The sequence below is a fragment of the Hylobates moloch genome, unplaced genomic scaffold (genome assembly GCF_009828535.3).
Source record: "Hylobates moloch isolate HMO894 unplaced genomic scaffold, HMol_V3 SCAFFOLD_21, whole genome shotgun sequence".
NCBI classification, from domain to species: Eukaryota; Metazoa; Chordata; class Mammalia; order Primates; family Hylobatidae; genus Hylobates; species Hylobates moloch.
The window spans coordinates 36,008,139-36,033,125 of NW_026652296.1; the positions used below are offsets into that span (position 1 = coordinate 36,008,139).

The window sequence follows — 24,987 nt, forward strand, 5'->3', positions numbered from 1 at the left end:
GTGATTAATTTGGACCCTCCCCAGTGATTAACAGTATTCGATTTGGCCTGAGTTAAAATTAACCTTAGTATCTCTCTGAAGGAGGGTTTGGCTAGATAGACCAGCAGCTTCAGAGTGCCCAGCCAGGCGTGGACCATGAGCAGGCTGGGAAGGTGGTGCATACTATACTTGACATTAGAAATGGCGTCAGCGATGGCCCAGTTTCTAGTCTGGCTCACAAACATTGGTGTTGCTGAATTAGCAAATGTGACAGCATGTACTGTTTAAAATCCATTGTGAGTTAAACTGTGGACAGTTTAAGCATGGGGTTAACTGAGATGTGGGGCATGTATGAGGAAAATGCTATTACTCAAGATAGACTAAGTGCTGCTTCTCTGCCAGGCCCAAGTGGTAACTGGCACATTGCAAGCCTTTGTGGCCCAGAGGAGGCTGGCCTGCTAGTCAGGGAACGCTCCTGCTGAAGCTGTCAGCACCGTCCACAACGGCCTGCAGTTCCATAGTTACTGATTCTAGTGATGGGGATAGTTTTCTACCACCCACTCCCATCTGTTCCCCTGTAGTTAGATAGGGTCTGCAGCTCCCTGCTGTCTGGACTTGAGCTGATTAAGTAACACCACGTGCAGTTGCTGGGATGAGGACGGAAGGAGCATCTGATCCTGTGCTCCCCTCTGCTTCTGTCTGCAGGCACACCGTCCCTGCAGTCTGGTGGAAGAACGCCCAAGGCAAAGACCAGATGTGGTATGAGGATGCCTTGGCTTCCAGTCACCCTATCATTCTGTACCTGCATGGGAACGCAGGTACCAGGTGAGGGAGAGGAGCCCATCATCTTTGCTGTGGAGCACGGCTCCTTTTTAGGGTGGGAATGTCCTGGCCCAGTCTGCCAGAAACCAGCAGGAGCAACCTGCGGTCCCACAAAATCGGGTGTACTGACCCACTGCAATGACGGACAGCCTCCCAAGAACAAAGGGAAAGACAGGGTTCTTAAGGGGTTGAGGGAAGGCGGAGTTTAGGTGAACTTTACATGAAGCAGGGTTCCCACAGGCTGAGGCCAGCAGGGCTGTGTTCCGTGGGGACCAAGTGTGGGAAGCTGTGTGCAGACCGTCCCCTATCTGGAGCTGCAGCCTGGATTGGGATGAAGGAGGCTGAGTGTCAGTCAGGAGCTGAGCTCCCCGGCCAGAGGGGCATGTTTTTTTCTCCTTGTTGTAATCTCAAAGGGCACAGCATCTGTTGGTATGTGATTTGGGGAGCAGGGTTTCTTGGAGAGTGAGGGCTTTGGGGTCCCTCTGAGGAGGGGTCATAGTGGCACTTGGCTGTGGGTGCCTCGCACTCTTGGGAATGGGCGGCTCCAGCTCACTGGCAGCTGGTTTTCTCCGTATCTGTCATGCGGCCTGAAGTGGCAGGCAGATCTCTGTTACCTGTAAGATAGCTCCAGGTGGCAGACAGGTGAAGCCAGAGCCAGGGCAGCCCTGGAGGAGGCGGCACACTTCCTGGAAAAAAGTGGCGGGTGCTGAGAAGGGGCAGGAGGGAGAGGCTGAAGGCACCAGGTGTTGGGGTCTTCGCAGGCCGTCCTACAGTGTGAGCTCTCTGCTCACCCTAACGGGCTGTTGGTGAAGTTCAAGCACTCTTTGGTTGATCAGCCCTGCCCAGTTTTATCTCACATGCTCTTCCTGAGTGGGTCTAATGGCTTGTCCTTTCCACTGGCTGCCCTGGAGTTGGCCTCCCTGCCTTAAAGAGTGCTCCTTCCACACCATGTGATTGCTGTTCAGAAGAGCCTCTGTGGGAGAGCCCAGGGTGGGTGCAGAGGGGATACATTTTCTGAACAAAGCATTGTTTGAAAACCACCAAGGTCTTCGTGTGTGAGAGAGGCAGCCGGGAGCCAGCGCACGGCAGACCCAGCACGGAGACAGGGCTGCTGCAGGGCCAGGGCCGAGGTCACGTGTGGCACCAGGGTGTGTCAGGGCTGGGGGCAAACATTTTATAGGCAGAGCCAGCAAGGAGAGCCGTGCTGGGCCCTTCTGGAGGGGAAAGCAAGCCTAGGTGGGGTCTGCATGGTGGAGCCCTGCAGAGGGCATTGCTGAAAGAGCCCAGCGGCATGGTACGTGAGGTGGTTTCTGTGCCAGGGACGGCGTGTCTAGCTACTGAATCATGCGTGTCCTGCACAGTTTTCTTCTTTGTCTGGGACAAGCTGCAGCAGGTTTCTCTTCTGCTTTTCAAAGAGCAAGCGGCTACAAACAGCTCTTGCAGCATCTTTTCCTAAATGACAGAACTGTGGTTGGCTGTGAATAAGGTTCAGTTCTGCAGTGCCCATCACATGGTTAAAAAAAAAAAAAAAAGAACCTGCCTATAACTTTAGGTTAGAAAGGGATGCCGTGACTTTCAGTGTTTGCTGCCCCCTCCCACTCCTGCAGAGACCGCGTGGCTGCAGGCCTCGCCACCCCCACGTTGCCTGCTTTCTTTGTCCTGTGCATCCCACTGGGGTTTCGCTGGTCTGCGGGATCCACCACCCGGGTCTCCCTGAGGTCCAGACCCCCTGGATTCCCAGCAACTGTTCTTTTTTTTTTGCTTAATGTAGGAAATTTTAGAAACTTAGAAAAGAGCCACTGTGAACTCTTACAATGATAACTGAAAATATTTTGCAGTGTTTCCTCCTTGTCTTGAAACTCATTCCTTTATTTTTTATTTTAATTTTTGAGACAGAGTCTCACTCTGTCGCCCAGGCTGGAGTGCAGTGGTGCAATCCCGGCTCACTGCAACCTCAGGCTCCTAGGTTCAAGTGACTCTCCTGCCTCAGCCTCCCGAGTAGCTGGGATTACAGACACCCACCACCACGGCCAGCTAATTTTTGTATTTTTAGTAGAGACGGGTTTCACCATTTGACCAGGCTGGTCTCAAACTCCTGAGCTCAAGTGATCCGCCCACCTCGGCCTCCCAAAGTGCTGGGATTACAGGATTACAGGCCTGAGCCACCGCACCTGACCCTTTATATTTTTGTTTCTGTACTTTATTAGCTTCCTCCTTCATCTCATCCTGGTCTCCAACCAGCAGCACTCCTGCCCCCATACCTCAAATGGTGAGACCGCTCCTGAGGAAGGAGGAGCACGGCTAGGGAGTGTGGAGAGTGTGGACCTGCCCTCCTCCCAGGTGGCCCATGTTCCTGCTGTGGGGTCGGTCCAGGTTAACAGCTGGCCAACAACTGGAAAGAAAGAGGGAAGGGAGCCTAGACAGGCCTCAGACAAGGAAGTACAAATGGGAGGGTGTGTGCCGAGCCCACGTAGTCTCAATAGCGACATGCACAGTGAAGCTGTAGTTGGCTGTGAGGGCCAGGAGGCAGCCGTTCCGGCACTTCAGGGTCTCCCTGAGGAGATTCTAGGAGCATACCCCATGTGCAGAGCACACACATGTGAAGGGCTATAAGGCAGGGTGGCTGCGGCAGCAAGTAGAAGTTAGTGCCAGGTGGGAAACAGCCAAGATGACCATGAGAGGCCAGGGCAGTGTGGCTAAGCAGAGTTCTGAAGGTCGGCTGAGACGTGTGGAGCAAGAAGTGAGGGCAGAAGTTGCCCACACAGGTCCTGTTGGAGCACAGCCTCTGTCCACACAGGGTGTCCCTGGCACGGGGAAGCTGGGAGGGGCTGGGGTGTGGTGGATGAAGCCTTGCTGTGTTTCCTTTAGTGTCTTTCTAGTTTGGGGCTGTAGGTGTGCATTGCCTACTGAAAAATACAGTCATTAAGAAATCTCCCCCAAAGTGCTAGGACTATCTCCCCGTTGGCACAGCACTGCCAGAGGCGAGTGTGGGGCTACTTAAGGGGACCCAAGGAGGAGGTTCTGCCTTCTTTCATTGGCCTCTCCCTGGTTTGGGGTATGGAGGACAAGTTGACCTGGGGCCCAACTCTGAGAAGGTGTGCTCACACCATGTCCTGTTTTCTTCTCCAGAGGAGGTGACCACCGCGTGGAGCTTTACAAGGTGAGTGCAGGCAGCACCCACTCCCGTTCCCTGGGCTGTTCTTTCCAGGGCAGGAAGTGAAGGGAGTCACCAGACTCACAGCTTGAGAGTTAACTATTGCTGGACTGTTTGTGTGTGTGAGACAGGGTCCTCCTGCTCTGTTGCCCAGACTGGAGTGCAGTGGTGCAGTCACAGCTCACTGCAACCTCGACCTCCTGGGCTCAAACTATCCTCCCGCTTCAGCCTCCTGAGACTGCAGGTGCGTGCTGCCACCACCCCCAGCTAATTTTTGTTTGTTTTTTGTAGAAATGAGGTCTCCCTGTGTTGCTCAGGCTGGTCTCAAACTCCTGGGCCTCCCACCTTGGCCTCCCAGTGTTGGGATGACAGGCATGTTGGGCTTTTTAACACTGCCTTTGGATGAGCGTGCTGGAAGGTAGGGCCTTGGCTGCCTCTGCTGTGACTGCCCATCACACTGCTTCTAGGCCTGGACCCCAACATCAGAATGTGTGGGCTTGGTAGACCAAGTGTAGATATTGGCAGACTACATAAGCAGCATTAGAAATTGTTTTTCAATGTTATGTTACTTGTGTATAAAATGAAAAGAGAGGGCTGGGTGTGGTGGCTCACACCTGTAATCCCAGCACTTTGGGAGGCCAAGGTGGGTGGATCACAAGTTCAGGAGTTCAAGACCAGCCTGGCCAGGATGGTGAAACCCCGTCTCTACTAAAAATACAAAAAAAATTAGCCGGGCGTGGTGGCAGGCACCTGTAATCCCAGCTACTCAGGAGGCTGAGGCAGAGAATTGCTTGAACCTGGGAGGTGGAGGTTGCAGTGAGCCAAGATGGCACCACTGCACTCTAGCCTGGGCAACAGAGCGCTACTCCATCTCAAAAAACAAAAAAAAAAGAAAAAGAGAAACCAGGTGCTCCAGGTGCTACGCTGACTGCCAGGTTGTAGGCTCACCCCAGCAGGGGGTGCACGCGGGACTTGAATCAGCTTCCAGGCACACAGTGGGAGCGCCTGCAGGTCTCCCCACGTGCGGGGGGTAGGCCTAGGGCAGGGCGTGCAGACCTTCACTTGTGCTTGGTTGCTTGATTTTGTTCTTCATCTGGTTGTCTGGATCTTGGAGCCCAAGAGATACGGTTGGAACAGCCTCACTCTCCTCCCCTCAGAGGGCCATCTGCCCTGGCCCACAGGGCAGAAGGGGACACAGACAGAGGCAGGGGCACAGACAGAGGCGGGGGCACACCCAGCTCTGAGCTATTGGAGGATTTTACCCCTGGAGTAAATTGCATTAAGTCAGGAAATGTGGGGAGAGTTTGAGAAGTGATTGGTCCTTTTTTCAGGTTTCTGTTAAAAGAAATGATTCACACTGCTGAGGTCAACAGGGCTGGAGCAGGTTGGCTCTGGTTATAGGCTCTGGGGTGGCTAGAAGCTGGCAGGGAAGTGCAGGCTGCCCTGGGGAAGCACCCAACTCCCCCCCTAAAGAAGGGAGCTGTGATTCTGGGTGACGTGATGGTGCGGCAGCCTCCTATGTTGCTTTGGGCACACCCCAGCAAGGGCACAGGGGCGGGTGTTTGAGGAGTGATCTAAATGAGAGAGGTCAGCTAGTCTGTAGGGATTAAAAAAAAATAACAGTAAGAAAAAAAATTGACAACAGCTTAAAATCCAAGAAATACTGGGTTGCAGCAAGGGTCCCCAGATAGGGTCTCTGCACAGTGTAGCCCTCCTCCTGGGGGTCCGCCATCACACTGTAGCACCGAGAGCTGTCTGTCCCCAGAGGAGGCCGCCCCAGAGGCTACCCTGCAGCACAAGTGGAACTTCGGCCTGGGACCTGCGGGAGTCTGTGCCTGGCCCCCTAGCATCTAAGCAGGAGGAAGGGAGAGCCTTCCTGTGCTCCCAGGCAGGGATGTCAGCAGGCCTTGCAGTGGCAGTTGGCATCAGGGTTTCATAAAACCCAGCCAGGAGCCAGGCAGCATGTCACAGTCTTTATGAAGCTGCCACTATGTACAAGGCACAGGAAAGTTGGATGAGTTTAGTAAGCGGCAAGCTGCCCTCAATACAGATGCTTGGATTTGTTGCCAAAGATGTTTATTTTTCACTTTACAGGTGCTGAGTTCCCTTGGTTACCATGTGGTCACCTTTGACTACAGAGGTGAGATTTCTTTTGCAAGAGCATCTGAGCACAATTCCACTGCTTGCTGGCAGTATCCCATGGGCAGGCCTCACTTGAAGAGGCTTGGAGCAAGGCTAGCACCTGCTTTGGCTGTGCTGTGATGGTGTCCTGGGTCCTGACAAAGCCCCTGATGGAGCTATCGGGAGAGCCCCTTCTGGTAGGGGAGGCTCAGCACCTGCAGCCCCCAGCAGATGCCCTGTCAGCAACTTTTTTTTTTTTTTTTTAGATAGTATCTCACTTTGTCACCCAACTTAGAGTGCAGTAGCATGATCGTAGCTCACTGCAGGCTTGAACTCCTTGGCTCAAGGGATCCTTCTGCCTTAGGCTCTCGAGTAGCTGGGACTACAGGAATGCGACACCACACCCTCTGTTTTGTTTTTGTTTTTAGTAGAAATGGGGTATTGCTGTGTTGCCTAGGCTAGTCTCCGACCCCTGGCCTCAAGCGATCCTCCTGCCTCAGCCTTCCAGAGTGTTGGGATTACAGGCGGGAGTCACTGCACCCAACTGAAACATTTTAAATTAGAAGATACTGTCTTTTTTAGACTGCAGAGCTGGACGTCAGATACGGTCTATTTTCATCAAAGCTTGTCTTGTTAAAGTTATGAAGACAGTAAGAACTGTTAAGAGAGACTGAGCATGGTGGTTCACACCTGTAATCCCAGCAATTTGGGAGGCTGAGGCAGGTGGATCACTTGAGGTCAGGAGTTCGTGACCAGCCTGGCCAACATGGTGAAACCCCATCTCTACTGAAAATACAAAAATTAACCAGGCGTAGTGGCTCGCACCTGTAGTCCCAGCTATTGGAGAGGCTGAAGCAGGAGAAGCGCTTGAACCTGGGAGGCAGAGCTTGCAGTGAGCCGAGACTGCACCACTGCACTCCAGCCTTGGCGACAGAGCAAGACTCTATGTCCAAAAAAAAAAAAAACTGTTAAGAGAGAAGATAGATTCTTCTGCACCTCAGCATTTCTGCTTTTATGAATGAACCAGGGCTTGCCACTGAACAAATCAAGAATCCACAGTTTGATATATACCAAGCACACTGTGGCTTAATGGGCAACAGAAATACTTGGTGTTAACAGTGAGCGACTGGTTGGTTTTGGTTTTGCTTTTGCTTTGAGACAGGGTCTCACTCTGTCACCCAGCGGGATTGCAGTGATGTGATCTCAGCTCACTGCAACCTCTGCCTCCCAGGTTCAAGTGATCTTCCCAACTCAGCCTCCCTAGTAGCTGGGACCACAGGCACACACCACTACACCTGGCTAATGTTATTTTATTTTTTTTAAGAGAGGGTTTTGCCATGTTGCCCAGGCTGGTCTCGAACTACTGGGTTCAAGGAGTCTGCCCACCTTGGCCTCCCAAAGTGTTGCAATTACAGGTGTGAGTGAGCCATTGCAACTGGCTGAGAGACTGTTTTAAAGTGTATTCTGGCTGGGCACGGTGGCTCACGCCTGTAATCCCACTTTGGGAGGCTGAGGTGGGCAGATTGCTTGAAACCAGGAGTTCGAGATCAGTCTGGGCAGCATGGCAAAACCCTGCCTCTACTAAAAATACAAAAAAAGTAGCTGAGCTGGTGGCAGGTGCCTGTAATCCCAGCTACTCAGGAGGCTGAGGTGGGAGGAAAGCTTGAGCCCAGGAGGCGGAGGTTGCAGTGAGCCAAGATCATGCCACCGCGCTCCAGACTGGGTGACAGAGCGAGACCCTGTCTCAAAAATTTCAAAAAGTGTATTCCACCATGTAGTCCTCAGCTGGAGAGATCAAAGAGTTGATGGCAGCGTGGCTGGAAGGCAGGTGGCGTGTCTATCCTCAGACCAAGAGGAGATATGGGAGAGAGGCTGTCACCTGGATGTGGGGGTTGTGTTAATTCTCTGTTGCTGCTATAACATGTTACCACAAACAGTGCTTTAAACCAGCACACATGTAGCGTCTTGCAGTTCTGGAGGTCAGAAATTCAGAATCTGCAGCCCCCAGGCTGGAATCAGGGTGGGAGCAGGGCTCTCAGGGAGAATGCCTGGCTGCCCTTTCCAGCCACCTGTGTTCCTTGGCTCACAGCCCTTCCGCGATTGAGTCGCAGGTCATCTGGCTCTGACCCTGACTCCTCTCTCCCTTTTTCTCTGATGAGGACCCTTGTGGTTATTTTGGGCCCACCCAGCTTGTCCAGGATCACCCCCATCTCAAGGCAAGCGGTTAGCAGCTTTCATTCCTTCCATACCCTTCATTCCGCAGCCATGTGACCCAACATGTTCACAAGTTCCAGGGATTAGGTTGTGGACACTTTTGGGGGCCACCATGCTGCCAACCACAGGGAAGAAAGTTCCATCAGGATGACAGTTGTGGGCTGGGAAAAACTCCAGAATGAGGAGCAAGGAAGTGGTTTGTTCTCTCCTTCTCTCCATGTTGACACGGGTTCTCTTCTGCTGCATGCTAGAGACCTTAGGAGAGGGAGAAGGGGTGGCTTCTTCCCATTCATCTCCCCACACTTCTGTCAGGAAATGAAATCCCACACAGCACTTCCTGTTTCAGTTCTCGTGGAGTCTGCATTTCTAATTGGCACCAAGACTGCCAGCTCCATCTCCGACTGTCCCTCTCTCTCTCTCTCTCTCTCTCTCTCTCTCACTGCATCTGCCTCTTTGTCCGCATCCCTCTGCCTCCTGTCCCTGTCTCTGTGCCTGTCTCTGTCAGTCTTCCTGCCTGTCTCTGTGCCTCTCTGTCCCTGTCTCTCAGTCTTCCTGTCTGTCTCTGTCTCCTGTCCCTGTCTCTGTTCTTTTCTGTCTCATGTCCCCACACCCCTGCCTCCCAGCCTGGCCCTGGCCCTCTGCATGGCCTCCTCCCTCCTCTAGTGTCTGAGTCGGGAAACAGCAAGTTCTGCACTAACTGTGAGGTTTGCTTACACTGCACAACCTGCTCTTTCTGACCTTTGTGGTGCTTTCAGATCATCTGATGATGACTCACTGCTGGGCTGCTGGAAAGATAATTGCACTCCACCTTTACTGGAGACTGGGGGAGGGACCCTTGGGAGGTTGTAATTTTAGGGGCAGAGATGGTAGTGTTTTCTGTTATGCAAACAAGATACTAATTAGACCCTAAGGGGAAACAGCCCCTTTCCCCTTCCTGGGTCAGAGTTGCCTTGAACCCAGAAATGCCCTCCCTGTTCTGGGAACCTCCAGACTCCACTCGCTGTCCTGCCCCTGACCAAGCCTTTGGCATTGAGGAGGCTGGTGTCCAGCCAGCGGCCCCGGGGGCTGCTCATCTGACCACACCATCTGCACTGCTGCTCGTCGGAGCTCGGAATGGGACACATGGATGCTGCTGGGGTATAAGGGAGAAGTGTAGAGCTGAGAATGGTGGTGGCAGAGGCTTTCACTGCCTTAGACCTCACTAGCCTGCCTGTTAAGAAAGAGAGCGGGAGAAGTGAGCTCACTCCTCTGCCCAAGAGGGTGGGGCAAGCCCCAGCCCTGGCCTGAGGATGCCGGTGCCAGCTCTGAAGCTCTGTGATCTGTTCTGTTGACTCAGCTTGCTGTTAGTTGCCATTCAAATTTGCAGCTCACCAACTTAGAGTGACCCTGTGAGGCGACGTCTGGTTTGTGCAGTCAGTAGGGGCAGGGCAGGGTTGCTGCTGGGCTACCTTCCCCAGGGGTGGTGGGGATGTGGGAGTGTGCCCATTCTCCCCACTGCTTGCTCTGCCCAGTGGCCTGGGTGGGTCTGTGGACTCTGGAAGGGTGGGCCGAGCGGGCCCCTCCCTGTCTCCTCCTGGCCCTGGGCTCCCTTGGGGAGGTGTGTTTGTCCAGGTTTCGTGAGCTGCCTTTGACCTCCCCATCCTGCCGTTTCTCCCTCCCAGGTTGGGGTGACTCGGTGGGAACACCATCTGAGCGGGGCATGACCTATGACGCACTCCACGTTTTTGACTGGATCAAAGCAAGAAGTGGTGACAACCCCGTGTACATCTGGGGCCACTCTCTGGGCACTGGGTAAGGGAGCCCAGCAGGAGGCAGCCTTTAGTGGGAGTCAGTATTCCTTGTGACTCCCATGCCTGGATCTAGAGAGTCCACCATCCCTGAAAACCCTGTGGCACCATTAGTCCCGACCAGCCTTGCTCCCATCCCCATGACAGAGGCAGGAGGGGAAGTTCCAAAGAGACTCCAGAGGATCTGAGCTCCTCGTCCAGAAAGTGGCTCAGGATAGACATAGGCAGTGGAGGTCGAGGCGTCTCCGCAGGGAGACTTGGCCCTGAGGAAGAAGCATCTTCAGAGCTGGGGGAGGGCACAGTGGGTGGTTTGCTTCTCACATAGGCCAGGACAGGAGGTACTTCCACACTCCCTTTGTGGGCAGCCTGAGTCATCTCTGCTGATGCGAGGTCCACAGTCTCTGCGGGAACCACTGCTCTCAGGGCCCCAATCCCCAGACCTTCACTGCCATTCCCTTTCTGCCGCCTTTCCCTTCGGGGCAGCCCTTCTCCCAGCACCTGAATGGCGTCTTGCAGGCTGGGAAGCGTCCAGGAGAGGAGTGGGTGGGGGGTACCGGCCATCCCTTTGGCCGTCTGCATGGTCCACCAGATGTGGTCCTGGGATGGCGAGAGGCCCTGGGTGTGGTGGGCTCCAGGAGAGGTGCAGGCAGACGCTGGCCACCCCCAGCCGACAGGCGGCCCAGCCATTGGGAGGGCACGGGCAGTGAGAGGCAGCAGGACACACCTCGGGGACAAGCTGACTGGCTGTGGGTACAACCCTCATTGCAGGGGTCAGCTGATGGTGGGGCAGCCAGGTCACCCCCAGTGCTAAAGGTATCTCCATTTCCCCCACTCTGTCTTGAAACTCCAGTAGCTTCACAGACCCCATGGCTCCTCTGAGCACTTTCCAGCATAAGGCCCATATCGTCTCAAACAATTTTATCATAACTCAACTAAGCTGTTTTTCTTTTTTCCTAGTGTGGCGACAAATCTAGTGCGGCGCCTCTGTGAGCGAGGTGAGTGCCTTGTTGGGCCCTAGCCGTGGCAGTGAGCATTCAGGGTGCTCCCCAGTCCCGGCCCTGCTGCAAGTGCTCAGCGTCCTCACGGAGCAGCATGAGCTGCATGTTCTGGGGGGCCCGGGGCTGACCAGCCACCCTTCCCATGATACACCTGAGGAGCTGGGGAGCCTCACACAGGCCTGGCCCCAGAGCGGCATCAGCAAGTCTGCTTTTTAGGAGTGACCTGGCGGACATCCCTGGGGCTATCTGAGGCCTGCCGAGGTAGATGCCTGGGGGGAGGCGCTGTGGTCTCCTTGTGCTTTCTGGGGGCCCCTCAGAGCCCCAGAGGCCACTTTGTATGTCGCTGGCTTCCTGCCTACCTCTTCAGTTCCCTGTTTGTTTATCTAGAGACGCCTCCAGATGCCCTTATATTGGAATCTCCGTTCACTAATATCCGCGAAGAAGCTAAGAGCCATCCATTTTCAGTGGCAAGTACAGATTTTATTAAAAATTAACTTTTCATTATTAAGATAAATTATAGAAATAACTAATTACAGGATAGGTTATAATAATTATTAAAAATTATTATTTAAATATTCTAATGAATACAGATTTCATTAAAAATTAATACTAGTTTGGCCACAGAGCTGCCCGAGAAGTTTATAACCTGCAGCCAGGTGAAATGACAGGTCATAATTGGGTCATTTGAGGGCAGCTGGACCCAGTGGAGGCCAGGCCCATGTGGTGTCATTGACTACATTGTATTGACAGCCCTGCCTTCCTGCTCAGGAGTGGAGCTGGGGGTGCCCCCCTCTCTGTGTATGAGGACAGTGCTTTGGGGGCTGGACTCTGTGGACCAGGGAGTCTGGCCTCCCAGTTGTATCTTGGGGAAAGGCTCAGGTGAACCCCAGTGGGAATTCTGGGTAAGCCAGGCCCCACCCAACCTGTGCCCTCCCCAGCTGGGAATGGAACCTTGGACCTTCCCTTAAAACCTAGCCAGTTGTTTTCCCCTCCTTCTCACTCTGGTTCGTGATCTCCGTGCTCCCCACTGGCCATGGATTCTCAGGCCTGTGTCAGCCTATCCTGGCCTCATGCTGTTCTGTTACTGACCAGAAGAGCCTTTTATCTTATCTTACTTTTTGGTGCTGCTTTTCTTAAATTGTGTGAGGAAACTGTCCATAGACCCCATTTTCTCAGGGGTGGCAGCCCTGGTGTCTGTGGGAAGACTGGTTTCTGGGGTGGATTCTGGCCTGGCTGGGAGGTGTGGGAGCCCCATTTGCAGGGCAGCCCCTGCCATGCCAGTCTGTGGGGCCTGGCAGGTGATTCTTCTGTCCCTAGCAGCAAAGCCAGGACACAGCCAGGGCAGAAAGTGCCAGGGCACAGCTCTGGTGGCCCCTTGGCAATGTCACCTCTGCTCCCTTAGGTAGGGTAGTTATGGGCAACACCTTGTAGATTCCTGAACTTAAACTGTCTGCACCCTTGACCTATGCCTGGATATTTTAACCAACGCTTCTGAAAATGGTTTCCATCTTGTCTCCAGATATATCGATACTTCCCTGGGTTTGACTGGTTCTTCCTTGATCCTATTACAAGCAGTGGAATTAAATTTGCAAATGATGAAAAGTGAGTATTATGGGATAGGAACTAATTTTCCTATTTAGAAAAACTCTGAGAACCCCTGGATGAGCCTCTTTAGTCACAGTAATCAAATAGGATGGAATTCAGAGTATTTAGGGTCGTTCTCTAGCAAACGGGTCTTTAAAAAGGGAAAGCCTGCCAGGGACCGTGGTTCACACCTATAATCTCAGCACTTTGGGAAGCTGAGGAAGGCAGATCGCTTGAGCCTAGGAGTTTGAGACCAGCCTGGGCAACATAGCAGGGCCCTGTCTCTACAAGAAATCCAAAAATTGGCCGGGTATGGTGGCATCGTGTATCTGTGGTCTCAGCTACATGGGAGGCTGAGTTAGGAGGATCACATGAGCCTGGGGAGATCAAGACTGCAGTGAACCGTGATTGCACCACTGCACTCCATCCTGGGTGACAGAGTGAGATCTTGTCTCAAAACTAAAAAAAAAAAAAAAAAATTATGGGCCAGGGGGCAAGTAAAGAACTGTAACAGAAAGAAATAAGAAATCTGAAAAGATCATAGAAGTAAAGCAATATTAAAATAACATAGTTTTTGTCCATATAGTTGTTTTATTTCAAAATGGTTTGTGAAAACCAAAACACATATTAAAACAGTGATATTAACTGGTTGATTTTTCTTTCTTCTTTTTTTTTTGTTTTTTTGTTTTTGTTTTTTTGAGACGGAGTCTTGCTCTGTCACCCAGGCTGTAGTGCAATGGCACGATCTCGGCTCACTGCAACCTCTGCCTCCTGGATTCAAGTGATTATCCCACCTCAGCCTCCTGAGTAGCTGGGATTACAGGCACCCGCCATCATGCTCCACCAATTTTTTGTATTTTTGTAGAGACGGGGGTTTCACCATGTTGGCCAGGCTGGTCTTGAACTCCTGATCTTAGGTGATCTGCTTGCCTTGGCCTCCCAAAATACTGGGATTACAGGTGTGAGCCACTGCGCCCGGCTGATACTAACTTAATCAGAAAATGACTTTGCCTCAGCCATTTGATTTGTGTTTGGTTATAGAAAAATATTACAAAGTTTATTGTTAAAAATCTATTAGGTAAACCAAAAGTTAAGTATTCTAGTTAAGGGTTTTTTTTAAACCTTTTTCAGATTGTATTGATATTGTCTTTGTGACATTTTTATATCATGAATTTTGATTTCTTTAAAAAAGAGGGAAAGTAGGCCAGCCGTGGTGGCTCATGCCTGTAATCCCAGCACTTTGGGAGGCTGAGGTGGGCAGATCACGAGGTCAGGAGATCAAGACCATCCTGGCTAGTACAGTGAAACCCCATCTCTACTAAAAATACAAAAATTAGCCAGGTGTGGTGGCTCGTGTCTGTAGTCCCAGCTAATCAGGAGGCTGAGGCAGGAGAATCACTTGAACCCAGGAGGCAGAGGTCGTAGTGAGCCGAGATCGTGCCACTGCACTCCAGCCTGGGCGACAGAGCGAGACTCCATCTCAAAAAAAAAAAGAGGGAAAATAAGACACCCTATAAATATTTAATTTAATTTGAAACAGAATATGAAAAAAAATGGAGTATTTTTTTCCCGTCAAGTATGTTTTGGTTCTAAAAATAAAAATAGAACAAATTAAAAGTTGAGCAAATATTTTAAGCAACAAACCCTGCTTGTTTGTAAATATTACTGTTTTGGAACTTGAAAAAGAATCATCTGGGCTGGGTGCGGTGGCTCACGCCTGTAATCCCAGCACTTTGAGAGGCTGAGGCGGGTGGATTACCTGAGGTCAGGAGTTTGAGATCACCCTAACATGGCCGTCTCAACTGAAAATACAAAATTAGCCAGGCGTGGTGGCACATGCCTGTAATCCCAGCTACTCGGGAGGCTGAGGCAGGAGGCGAAGGTTGCAGTCAGCCAAGATCATGCCATTGCACTCCAGCCTGGGCAACAAAGAAAAGAAAAAGAATTATCTGAATGAACTGGATTCCTTCTTAAAAAGCAAGGTTGTGGCTGGGTGTGGTGGCTCACCACTGCAATCCCAACATTTTGGGAGGGTGAGGCAGGCAGATCACGAGGTCAGGAGTTTGAGACCATCGTGGCCAATATGGTGAAACCTTGTCTCTACTAAAATACAATTAGCCGGGCGTGGTGGTGCACGCCTGTAGTCCCAGCTACTCGGGAGGCTGAAGCAGGAGAATCACTTGAACCTGGGAGGCAGAGGTTGCAGTGAGCTGAGATCGCACCACTGCACTCCAGCCTGGCAAAAGAGCAAGACTCATCTCAAAATAAAAAATAAAAACAAACAAAAAAGCAAGTTTGAGTACCGTGCCCCTGAAGCTGCCTTTGGCCTTGGCCCTCCCAGCTGAGCCAGATCGAGTACAGGTGACCCTGGGTGAGACCCCCACCCTCAGCTCATTGGAAGTCAGGGGCACAGTTCCGAGGGCAGGAGGGGCTTTCCTGAGCTCAGGTGGGCCGTGGTCTGGGAAATCCCAAGTACTGCCGCTTCCTCCAGAGCCTCTGGTCAGAGGGACTCGCACATCAGAAAAGCCTTACTGGGAAGCAAGAGTGTGTGCCTCCTGCCAGCAGCAGAGACGGGGCGGGGGCTCCCCACTGGGTCCTGCTCCAGGTGCCAGGCGTGTGCCAGCGCTGCCCTCACGGAGCACGCAGCCCTGTTGGGGATAAAGGAGACTTGGGTCCGGCACCACCTCAGTGAGGGCCACACAGGAGAGCCTAGGCTCCGCCGGTCCTGGCAGCCCATGCTTCTATTACGTGGTTTGTCGCTGAAGGATTTAGATCTATCAAACCTACTGAAAATCCTAAATCACTTCTAAATGTTCAGAGTTGGAGTGACCATAAATGTCACTTACACAGATAAATTAGAGGACATCGACTTTTTTTTACCAACAGATTCCTAGTAACATTCATTTACACTAAGTTTCTTGGCCCACCTGAATTATTCAGCTTAAAAAATACTGTTTTGTGACTTTTAAAGAATATATCTGGTGGAAAAATAATCATTTTCAATTTTCAGAAGACACTCCCGGGGCCAGTTTTATAGCTGTGATTGACACCTGTCATCTAGCTGGAATAGATGTTCATAGAGATAATGAAGAGTTAACTTTCAGTTGTCTAGTAAAAAGAAATCCAGCAGAAATCGGGCTGTTTCGCAAAACACACCCCGAACCCGGATCCCTGCCACGGACAGAGGGTCTGCCCTTTCTCTGGTCTTGGTCTAGCCCCTTCTCCCTCCCACAGTGTGAAGCACATCTCCTGTCCCCTGCTCATCCTGCACGCTGAGGACGACCCGGTGGTGCCCTTCCATCTTGGCAGAAAGGTGGGTCCTGGCCTCTGCCTCTGGTGTAGCTGGCATCTTGCACACTCAGCCAGTGTGGGTGGGCCAGGCTGGGAGTGGGCAGGCGGGAAGGCAGCCCCTGCATGCTGCGTCACGGGCTGCGCACCAGCCACGTCAGGCTCAGGAGGCCATCTCATCCTCCCTGCGTCACCTCCAGGCTAATTCAGAAGGACATAGGAGGTCTGGTGTAAAGGTTGGGGCAGGGGCCCACTGATGCTGTCTCCAAGAAGAACTATGAAAAATAAGCAGATAGTTCCCAGTCCTCACACAGGGGTTCTCAGAGTGGGCTGCCTATGTTATCAGAGCCCAGGCCAATCTGGGACTCAGCTGGAAGGGATCATCAGTTATGTGCTGAAGGCAAAGAACCCCTTGATGAGGATCTCCCAAGCCCATTGCAGGGGTCACAGTCAAAATTGATACAGAAACTTCTAGCCTGTTTCCTTGCCTTTGGAATTGCGCTGATATCAGAACCAGACCATGCTGTCTGTGGGGCCTCAGTGTTTGCTTTTGCTGAATTTGCTTTGACTGTCAGCAAGTTGGATTGGATTTGTGGCTCAGAATAGGGTAAGAGAACGCAGCCTGGGTCTTGGTAATGGCAGGGCAGGGCAAACTAGTTGGGTGTGTGCAGGCCTTGTCCACGGATTCAGCCCAGGTCTGGGAGCACTTCCTGCTCTGAGAGCCCCCATGCAGTCAGGCTCCATAAGGCACACAGATGACGGAGCCACACAGGGCAGGGGCAGGATGCAGAGCCACCCAGCAGCGCACAGCTCAGGCCCACCTACCCTTGCCGAAATGAGAGGGAAGGGGCTGAGATGGGCACATCAAGCCCATCTTAGCTAAGCCTGAGGCACATACCCTTTGTCCCAGCTCCCCAAGACTGTGCCATCCCTGCCATCAGAGCCTCCCAGGCACCTGGTCTGGCTCATCCACCTAGCCACTCCCCAGAGGAAGGGCAGTCTGTAAGGTGTGAGGACAGTATCTTGAGTGGTGTGTGCCCAGGAGCCAAGCCTGGGGCCTGACTCCTACCAGCCCACCCCCGGGCCTCCTGGTCGCGACCAGCTGTGGCAACAAGCAGTGTATGTGGGACTCTGGACTGGTTTCTATTGAAGCGGACGCTGCCAAGCTGGTATTCCTCAGGCTGGGACCCCCATGCCAGGCCACTGCCTCAGGCTCTGACCCCTCTCTCTCCCCAGCTCTATAGCATCGCCGCACCAGCTCGAAGCTTCCGAGACTTCAAAGTTCAGTTTGTGCCCTTTCATTCAGACCTTGGCTACAGGCACAAATACATTTACAAGAGCCCTGAGCTGCCACGGATACTGAGGTGAGACATTCTCTTCCCACCCAGGGGCTTCGTCTGGGCAGCACTGGCTCACACCTAACATGCAGCAGGTGGCAGCTGCTGAAGCTGCTCGGGGGGCCTCAGTGGGGCCAAGATTCACAGTGATTTGGGAGCCTTCCATTTCCTTGGCAGAGGGGTTTGAGGGAGTGCCTCTCTCCCGCTCCAGACTGTTCACATGATCATGCAGGGTGAGCCACCTCCATGTTGTACAGGATGTACAGACCCACACAGGAGGGCACGCACGCTCACAGGTGGCCACATGTTTGGGAGCACTACAGACACAGACACCCCAGCCGTTTGCAGGCCTCGGATCTCTTCCACACACCTCTCAGATGTACGTGCTGCCCCTGGGCCACCTCCTCAAAAGCCTCTTTGTCCCCAGCTGCTTCTTTAAGGGACGCTGTGCTCCTGACTGCCCTGCACTGGCAGGACATGGGCACCAGCCCAGAGAGCCACGAGTACCCACCTGGGCCTGAGTGCAGAGCCCAAGCCTGAGGGTGAGGCCTTGGCAGTAGTGACAAGGGCAGTGTGTGGAACGGACCAACCCCCGGCCTCCTCTGTACTGCCCTGGGCCCTATGCAGGTTGCTGCCCAGACTTGCCTACCTGCCTGTCAGAGGACACAGGCCCCCACCCCACTGCCTGGCTGTGTGGCCTTGGGCAAGATGCTAACCCTCCCTGTGCATGGGACAAGGCTTCCGAGCCCAGGAGGGCATGTGGTACTTTGACCCTGAGCACTGGACCCATGGAGGTCCAGGCTGCTAATGGTGATAGTTTTTTGTTGTGTTGTGCCAGTCAGCTCCAAAAAGTAGGTCAAGGTGCCAGTTTCTCCCTGCAGGGGACTGAAATTGGTGGCCTGAATTGCCTCCCAGTGCTGTATATCCCGTGAGTAATTCTACTGCAAACTTCTGCTTTTCTCCAGTTGCCTTTGGAAGTTGCAGAGGCAAAGCTGTGTCCCTTTAGCACAGGGACCTGGGTTGCTGAGAGGGCAGTGGGCTCAGAGTATGGGTTTGCTTTGGGGTTATAGTTTTCCCCACTATAAAAGGAAGATATTTATAGAAAATTTAGACCAGATAATAGCTGTGAAGTTGAGGGTCAAGAATCGGAGGCCTTGTCTCCGTGCCTGTGTGTTGGGCTTTCACTTGGCACCATGCTGCTTGCGCCCTGCCTAACTCACTGAGTGCTGCTCTGGGCTACAACGCATCCTCATGGGGCTCTTGGCTGCCTCCTCTCTGCACAGCCCCTGCTTCCTTAGATAGCAATGTGAGGACTGTGGAGAAGGATCTTTGGTCTGAGCTCAAATGATTGGCTCCTGATTGTCCTGTGGTCTAGGGAATTCCTGGGGAAGTCGGAGCCCGAGCACCAGCACTGAGCCTGGCCGTGGGAAGGAAGCATGAAGACCTCTGCCCTCCTCCCGTTTTCCTCCAGTCAGCAGCCCGGCATCCTGGAGCCCCCGGGGGGCCAGCGCCTGCAATGCTCAGGAGCCCAGCTCGCACCTGGAGAGGACTCAGTTGCCAGGCGGGGAGGCTCCTGCAGGCCTGCAGTGCCCAGAGGTCTGAGCATGGCTGTGTGGAAAGCGTGGGTGGCAGGCATGTGGCTCTCCTTGCTGCCCCTCAACCTGAGATCTTTACTGGGAGACTGGCAGCAGGCAGCCATCACTGCCTAGTTGATGCTGCACTGAGCTGGGCAGGGGGAGTCCGGACAGGGGACTCTTGGGGCTCGGGACCATGCTGAGCTTTCTGGCACCACCCACAGAGAACGTGGGGTCCAGGTTCTTTCTGCGCCTTCCCAGCACATGCAGAATGACTCCAGTGGTTCCATCGTCCCCTCCTGCCCTGTGTACCTGCTTGCCTTTCTCAGCTGCCCCGCCTCCCCTGGGCTGGCCCACTCACCCACAGTGGAGGTGCCCGGGATCTGCACTTCCTCCCCTTTCACCTACCTGTACGCCTAACCTGGCCTTAGACTGAGCTTTATTTAAGAATAAAATCGTGGTGGTGGTCCTTTTCTCTCTCTGCAGCGCGAGAAGGGTCAATGTTGCCTCCTGCCATGTCAGGCGCCCCGCATACTCTCAAACACGGCCCCAGCCAGGTTCAGAGCCCAGAGCCTAAAGCCTCTAGCTGCTTTGGAGCCACTCCATGACTCTGCCTCAGGCTATGAAATTTTCTAGTCCCAGCAGCTCAGAAATTTGCCAGGAGTAGGAAGTTTTGTTCACCTGCTCGCCTCTTTTTCCAAGTTGCAGTCCCAGCAACTGCTGTGCGCTAGCAGGGAGCCCAGAGGTCCTTGCAGTTACACTCCTCCTTCGCTGGGGTACCCTGAGCTACCTACAGCAGTTCTCAGATCTAGAGAACACTTTTCCTAAGCAGGGGAGCAGCTGAGTAGACATTACATTACTTCTGAGGTCAGTTCATGAGAACACTGGCCCCCCTCCTGGCCAGGGTCTGCCCCGGCTCCTGGTCCCTAATCAGTGTCATTTCTGTTCTGCCCACCCATGGCCCCAGAGACACCACCTGCCCCAGGGTTGGGATCTGAGCCGGGGACCCAGAGTGTCTTTGCAAGGCTATAGGAACCCCTAGGGGAGCAAGGCAGCCCCTTTAGGAGACAGGTTTACTCCAGCACAGAGCCCGAGGCTGCTCTCCTGGCCTTGTCGCACACTGCAGCTCCTGACCACGAAGCAGAGGCGACCTGCTCTACCTGGGCTGGCCTTCATCTTTTCCTCATTTTTTTGTCTATGTAAGCTACTTTGTATCTTGCCTCAGTCCCCCAGCCAAGGATCCAAACTAAAAATACAAGCTCCTGGTGGGTTTTTTTTTTTGTTTTTTTGAGACAGTCTCACTCTGTTGCCCAGGCTGGAGTGCAGTGGCACAATCATAGGTCACAGCAACTTCCACCTCCTGGGCTCAAGCAGTTCTCCCACCTCAGCCTCCCAAGTAGGTGGGACTACAGTCAGGTGCCACCATGCCCAGCTAATTCTTGTTATGTTTTGTAAAGATGGGGTTTTCCATGTTGCCCAGGCTGGTCTCGAACTCCTGAGCAATCCTCCTGCCTTGGCCTCTCAAAGTGCTGGGATTATAGGCATGAGCCATTGCACTAGGCCAAGCTAGTTTTTTACAAAACTGACAGATGCAGGTAAGAGCGAGAAAGGCAGCTTCTGTGTGGCAGCTGCTCCATCACCTGTCAGCTCATTACACCCAAGTGCCCTACCCAGGGTGCTGAGCTCAGTTGTCCAAGCAACTAATCCCTGGGAGAGAACCCCACAGACCTGGGGAGGCAGAGACTCCCAGGGCACCATCTTGGTGCCGCCCACCCAGGTGCACGGTGGGCGCGGGGATGACGACAACCTGGCAGCACCAACCCCTGCATGACTAGGTCTGAGGCCAAGGAGGCCCAGGGCACTCCAGCATCCCAGTTCTTGGGTCTTCAGGGTAGCACTGAGCCCTAGGCTCGTTTCTCCTGATTTCTTAATCTGCAACTGTACAATTGAGGGGCAATGTTTTAGTCCCCAGGGCCAGGAGTGGGAGACAAAAGCCGCAGGTGCAAAGGGACCAGCACAAGTCACACCAGAAAGGTGTGTTTCTTATCCCCAGATAGCATGTTTAGTAATGGCTGGATTTGATAGGATTTTTAGAAAATAGCTAGCTTGGCCAGGAACAGTGGTTCACAACTGTAATCCCAGCACTTTGGGAGGCTGAGGTGGGCAGATCACCTGAGGTCAGGAGTTTGAGACCAGCCTGGCAAACATGGAAATTAGCCGGGTGTGGTGGCGGGCGCCTGTAATCCCAGCTACTCCGGAGGCTGAGGCAGGAGAATTGCTTGAACTCGGGAGGTGGAGATTGCAGTGAGCCAAGACCACGCCATTGCACTCCAGCCTGGGCAACAAAAGCAAAACTCCATCTCAAAACAAAAAAAAACTAGCTGTTCAGGCACACATGGCCCCAGGTCCCACACCTAGTGGAGATGCAAACTTTTCTGCCCTCAATCCCAGAATGATGGGGTGTAATTCAGCTCTAGTTTCAGAGGTGGGACCTGTGGCCCACTTGCAGGTCTCATCCCTGCACTGGCACCACCCTGGGCCTCAGGCCTGTGTTCTCTGCTTCCCACAGCCTTACACCACCACCTGCAGTTAGTGAAACATAGACCCCACATCAGCCAACCACAGCCACAAAGGTTTTAATCAGTTTATCTCACAAGGCAGTAACAATGAGGGGCACAGTGGTGGTCAGGGTGGTGGCCCCAGTGGCCAACTCGGGGAGTATGGCCTCCACAGGGCCGCTGCCTGGGGCAGATGCTGTCAGGGCACGACCACAGCCCAGCACTTGCCCCACTCAATAAAAGGCTGTAGTGCTCTGGTGGGCTGTGCACCGTGCGCAGATCCTCCTGGTGGGCACTGGAGGCCAGGGTGAAAAAGAGCCTCCCGCAGCCCAGATCCAGCATGCAAGGTGCTAGATTTCTCGGCAATTCCACAGGGAAGGACAGTAGCCTGTTCCCTGCCCTCTCTCTTGGGCAATGGGAGGCAGGTTGCCAGCCTTGGGGAGGGGCAAGGCTGTGAGGGGCTCACCCCCACCTCCCAGTGCCAGGCCTGCTGTCCAAGCAGAGCACAAACGGGTTCCTCCAGGACCCCTGGTCCTTTTTCCAGACGAGGCTGTGGCACCAGTGGAAAGGGAGGGAGAATGGACCCTGGCCCTTGTGTGTACAACAGGAAATGCACCTCAGGACACAGCGGGAGTCAGCAGGAGGGCACAGACCTGCCCCCTGCCAGGCAGAAAATGGGCCTCCTCAAGCACAAAAGTGACCAAGTACAATTTTCAGTTGCTAAAACAAGAAAAGTCTTCAGCTAGTTTCATTTCCATGTGTAGTTATTTTCTCTTTTGAATAAGCAAAACCAAGCTAAGCTGCATCAGCCAACTTCATCCTGACCAAGGCCTCTGAGACAGCAGACACAGGCACCCACTCCAATGTCCCCCTCAGTCATCCCGGGTTCCAAGCACCCACACAATGCCCATTGGATGGCTACAAAAGAAGCCCCATCTGGGTCCATGACCCATATACCAGGTGCAGAGCCAGAGCAGGGGGCAGGGGGCAGGGGGGTGTGAAGACGATGCCTGGAGGATCTGACCCCTCCCAGCGTGGCCAGGAGGCAGGGCTGGGCAGGATGACTGGGGCTACATGGGGCTTGGCCCTTCCCTGTGGCTGGCAGCCCAGATGTTGCAGTAACACACGTCCCCAGGCTTCACTATGGCCACTGGCCCAGACCCCAAAATCCAGAGGCTCAACACTAAAGACATTGGCTAATACATAGCAAGATGAGTGCAAAGTTCTGGGGTAGCCCAGCAGGCGGCTCCACCTGCCTCCCACTCTGGGTGGGGCAAGTGCTGAAGCTGCAGGGCTGGCCACGACCCTTTGTACTGTCAACTCTGGCTTCCTTTACAAGAAACTAGGAGCGCTTCTAGCACATTCCTTCCTTGCCCTGCTCTCTCAAAACCACCCTGACCTGTATGGCCCCTCCTGGAAACATGGTACTCAGAAAAGCAGGGACCACCAAAGTGTTTGGGAAAAAAAGGAGGTGCAAAGTCAGCAAGAAAACAAATGCCCGCTGGTCCCGCCAAGGCAGGGTGTGCCTAGTCCCGGGGGATGTTGGGGGGCGGGATCTGCAGATCGGAGGGCTCCACGCCCCAGATCTCCCGTGCATACTCCGTGATGGTCCGGTCACTGGAGAACTTGCCCGAGCAGGCGATGTTCCTGATGACCTTCTTGGTCCACTCCTTGGGGTTCTGCAGGGAAGGAGATGAAATTAGTCTCTGGTGTCACAGGGCTAGGGGCTGCTAAAGGCATGGGATTCCAGAACTTTAGGACTGTTTCCAAATGAGCTCCGAGCCTTGGGGCCATCCGCTGGAAGAGGAGGACATTACAATCCCTTGTTCGTTGAAAAGGGTCCCCCACGGACCAGGAAAGCTACCACATTCTAGATCTAGGGAGCAAGGAGCTGGAGAGAAGGTCCCAGCCTCGAAAATTCCTGCTAGGGCATAGCCCCCAGGACGACGATAGGGATAGCACCAGGTAAGAACTGCCCAGGCAGATCCAGTGCCAGCGGACATGGCCAGGTACTCTCCTTCCACCAGGGAGCCTCACAGCTGCCACAAGCTGCAGCTCACACCAGGCCAGCCTTTCCTCGAGCCCAGCCCTGACTGAGGGAAGAGAGGGTCCCTTCCAGGGCCCTGCCCGTCACTCAGTTTCTAGGCCCCACATTCCTTTCTTGGCCATTAGGAGCTGTTTTTTCAACGGAGGGGGTGACAGTGACAGTGACAACTTCCCTAAAGGCAGGTACAGCCGACTGATGACAGATCAGAATCACAAGCCCCTCTGGCCTGGGCCAAGAACCTACTCAGATTGGGAAATAAACAATCCGACCCAACACGTCTACATGGACCCACCCAGCTGCTCCCCCAGCCTCTGGACCCAGGAGCCTCACCCGGTACAGCTGGTCCACCTGTGCCTGGCACTGCATGTAGGCTTCATAGTCTGCAAACACCTTGAACCTGGAATGAGAGAAAGGAGGCTGGGCCGGGGCAGCAGGGAGCCCTGCCCACACTGTCCCGAGGGGAGAGTCCCAGGGCAGGAGGCCAGGCACCATCCACCTGGTCCTGCCTGGAGCGAAGGGGCCCACAAAGCTGGTCAGAGCCAGGCTGCGCCAGGCCCGTTTGGCCACAGGGCTTCTCTGTGAGCAACACTTATGTCCTGGGACAATATTTTAGAAAAACCTTATTTCGGCCAGGCGCGGTGGCTCATGCTTGTAATCCCAGCACTTTGGGAGGCCAAGGCGGGCGGATCACGAGGTCAGGAGATCGAGACCACGGTGAAACCCCGTCTCTACTAAAAAAAAAAAAAATACAAAAAAAATTAGCCGGGCGTGGTGGCGGGCGCCTGTAGTCACTCCCAGCTACTTGGAGAGGCTGAGGCAGGAGAATGGCGTGAACCCGGGAGGCAGAGCTTGCAGTGAGCCGAGATTGCGCCACTGCACTCCAGCCTGGGCGACAGAGTGAGACTCCGTTTCAAAAAAAAAAAAAGAAAAACCTTATTTCAACCCAACACTCCTTTAAATAAACTGGCGTTTAAAACGTGTCTTCCACACGCAGGGCAGTTAGAGCCAAACATGGGAGAGGCCTCCTGGGCAGACAGTGGAGTGCCCATGGCGCCTCCTCAGGGCAAGGGGCACTCGCTGGGGAACGGCATCTCTATTTGCTGTCTTATCTCAAGTCTAACTGGGATTTGCCTACACAGGAAATATTGACTTGCAGTTCCTGATGTGCTGAACAAAAATGCCAGATTTATTAATCTACAAATGCATTTCTGTTCACTATCGAGTCAGAAGCACACTTCACGCAATGCAGAGTTCACAATTTTAAAAGCACTTCCTTTATCACAGACCTCAGCAGGGCCCAGGTTCCAGCCCAGATCCCAGCATGTGGTCAGAGCTGGTGTGACTGAAGCCAACAGGTGACACAGTCATCAAAGAGCAGCAGACAAAACTAACCCAAAGGCAGCTGAAAGTGGAGGACAGGTGAATTCCCAGCCCTCACTGGATTCAACTTTTGCCAACAGGGTAAAGAACTGCCCTGAGCTGCAAACCTTACAAAGTCTGTAACTCTAGATAAACCATATCATG

General features: G+C 53.4%; 2 protein-coding genes across 3 annotated transcripts in view; one reads left to right on the forward strand and one right to left on the reverse strand.

The window, feature by feature from the left end:
• The window catches only part of ABHD12 (abhydrolase domain containing 12, lysophospholipase), an 88,678-nt gene extending 63,858 nt beyond the window's left edge, over nucleotides 1-24,820 (forward strand). Inside the window, exons 4-13 of one of the 2 annotated variants that reach the window (XM_032142784.2) lie at nucleotides 685-804; nucleotides 3,931-3,961; nucleotides 6,050-6,095; nucleotides 9,952-10,081; nucleotides 11,035-11,072; nucleotides 11,463-11,542; nucleotides 12,595-12,677; nucleotides 15,894-15,972; nucleotides 17,184-17,311; nucleotides 24,748-24,820. In XM_032142784.2, coding sequence (XP_031998675.1) covers nucleotides 685-804; nucleotides 3,931-3,961; nucleotides 6,050-6,095; nucleotides 9,952-10,081; nucleotides 11,035-11,072; nucleotides 11,463-11,542; nucleotides 12,595-12,677; nucleotides 15,894-15,972; nucleotides 17,184-17,311; nucleotides 24,748-24,805 — 793 coding nt within the window. In that variant the 3' untranslated portion in view covers nucleotides 24,806-24,820. Of the gene's footprint in view, nucleotides 1-684; nucleotides 805-3,930; nucleotides 3,962-6,049; nucleotides 6,096-9,951; nucleotides 10,082-11,034; nucleotides 11,073-11,462; nucleotides 11,543-12,594; nucleotides 12,678-15,893; nucleotides 15,973-17,183; nucleotides 17,312-18,659; nucleotides 19,328-24,747 lie in introns of those variants that run through there. The other variant, XM_032142783.2, reaches the window with a different exon arrangement.
• Nucleotides 21,470-24,987, reverse strand: part of PYGB (glycogen phosphorylase B) — a 60,461-nt gene continuing 56,943 nt past the window's right edge. Inside the window, exons 19-20 of the mRNA XM_032142781.2 lie at nucleotides 23,794-23,860; nucleotides 21,470-23,095 (exon numbers count right to left, since the gene is read on the reverse strand). Coding sequence (XP_031998672.1) covers nucleotides 22,943-23,095; nucleotides 23,794-23,860 — 220 coding nt within the window. The 3' untranslated portion in view covers nucleotides 21,470-22,942. The remainder of the gene's footprint in view (nucleotides 23,096-23,793; nucleotides 23,861-24,987) is intronic.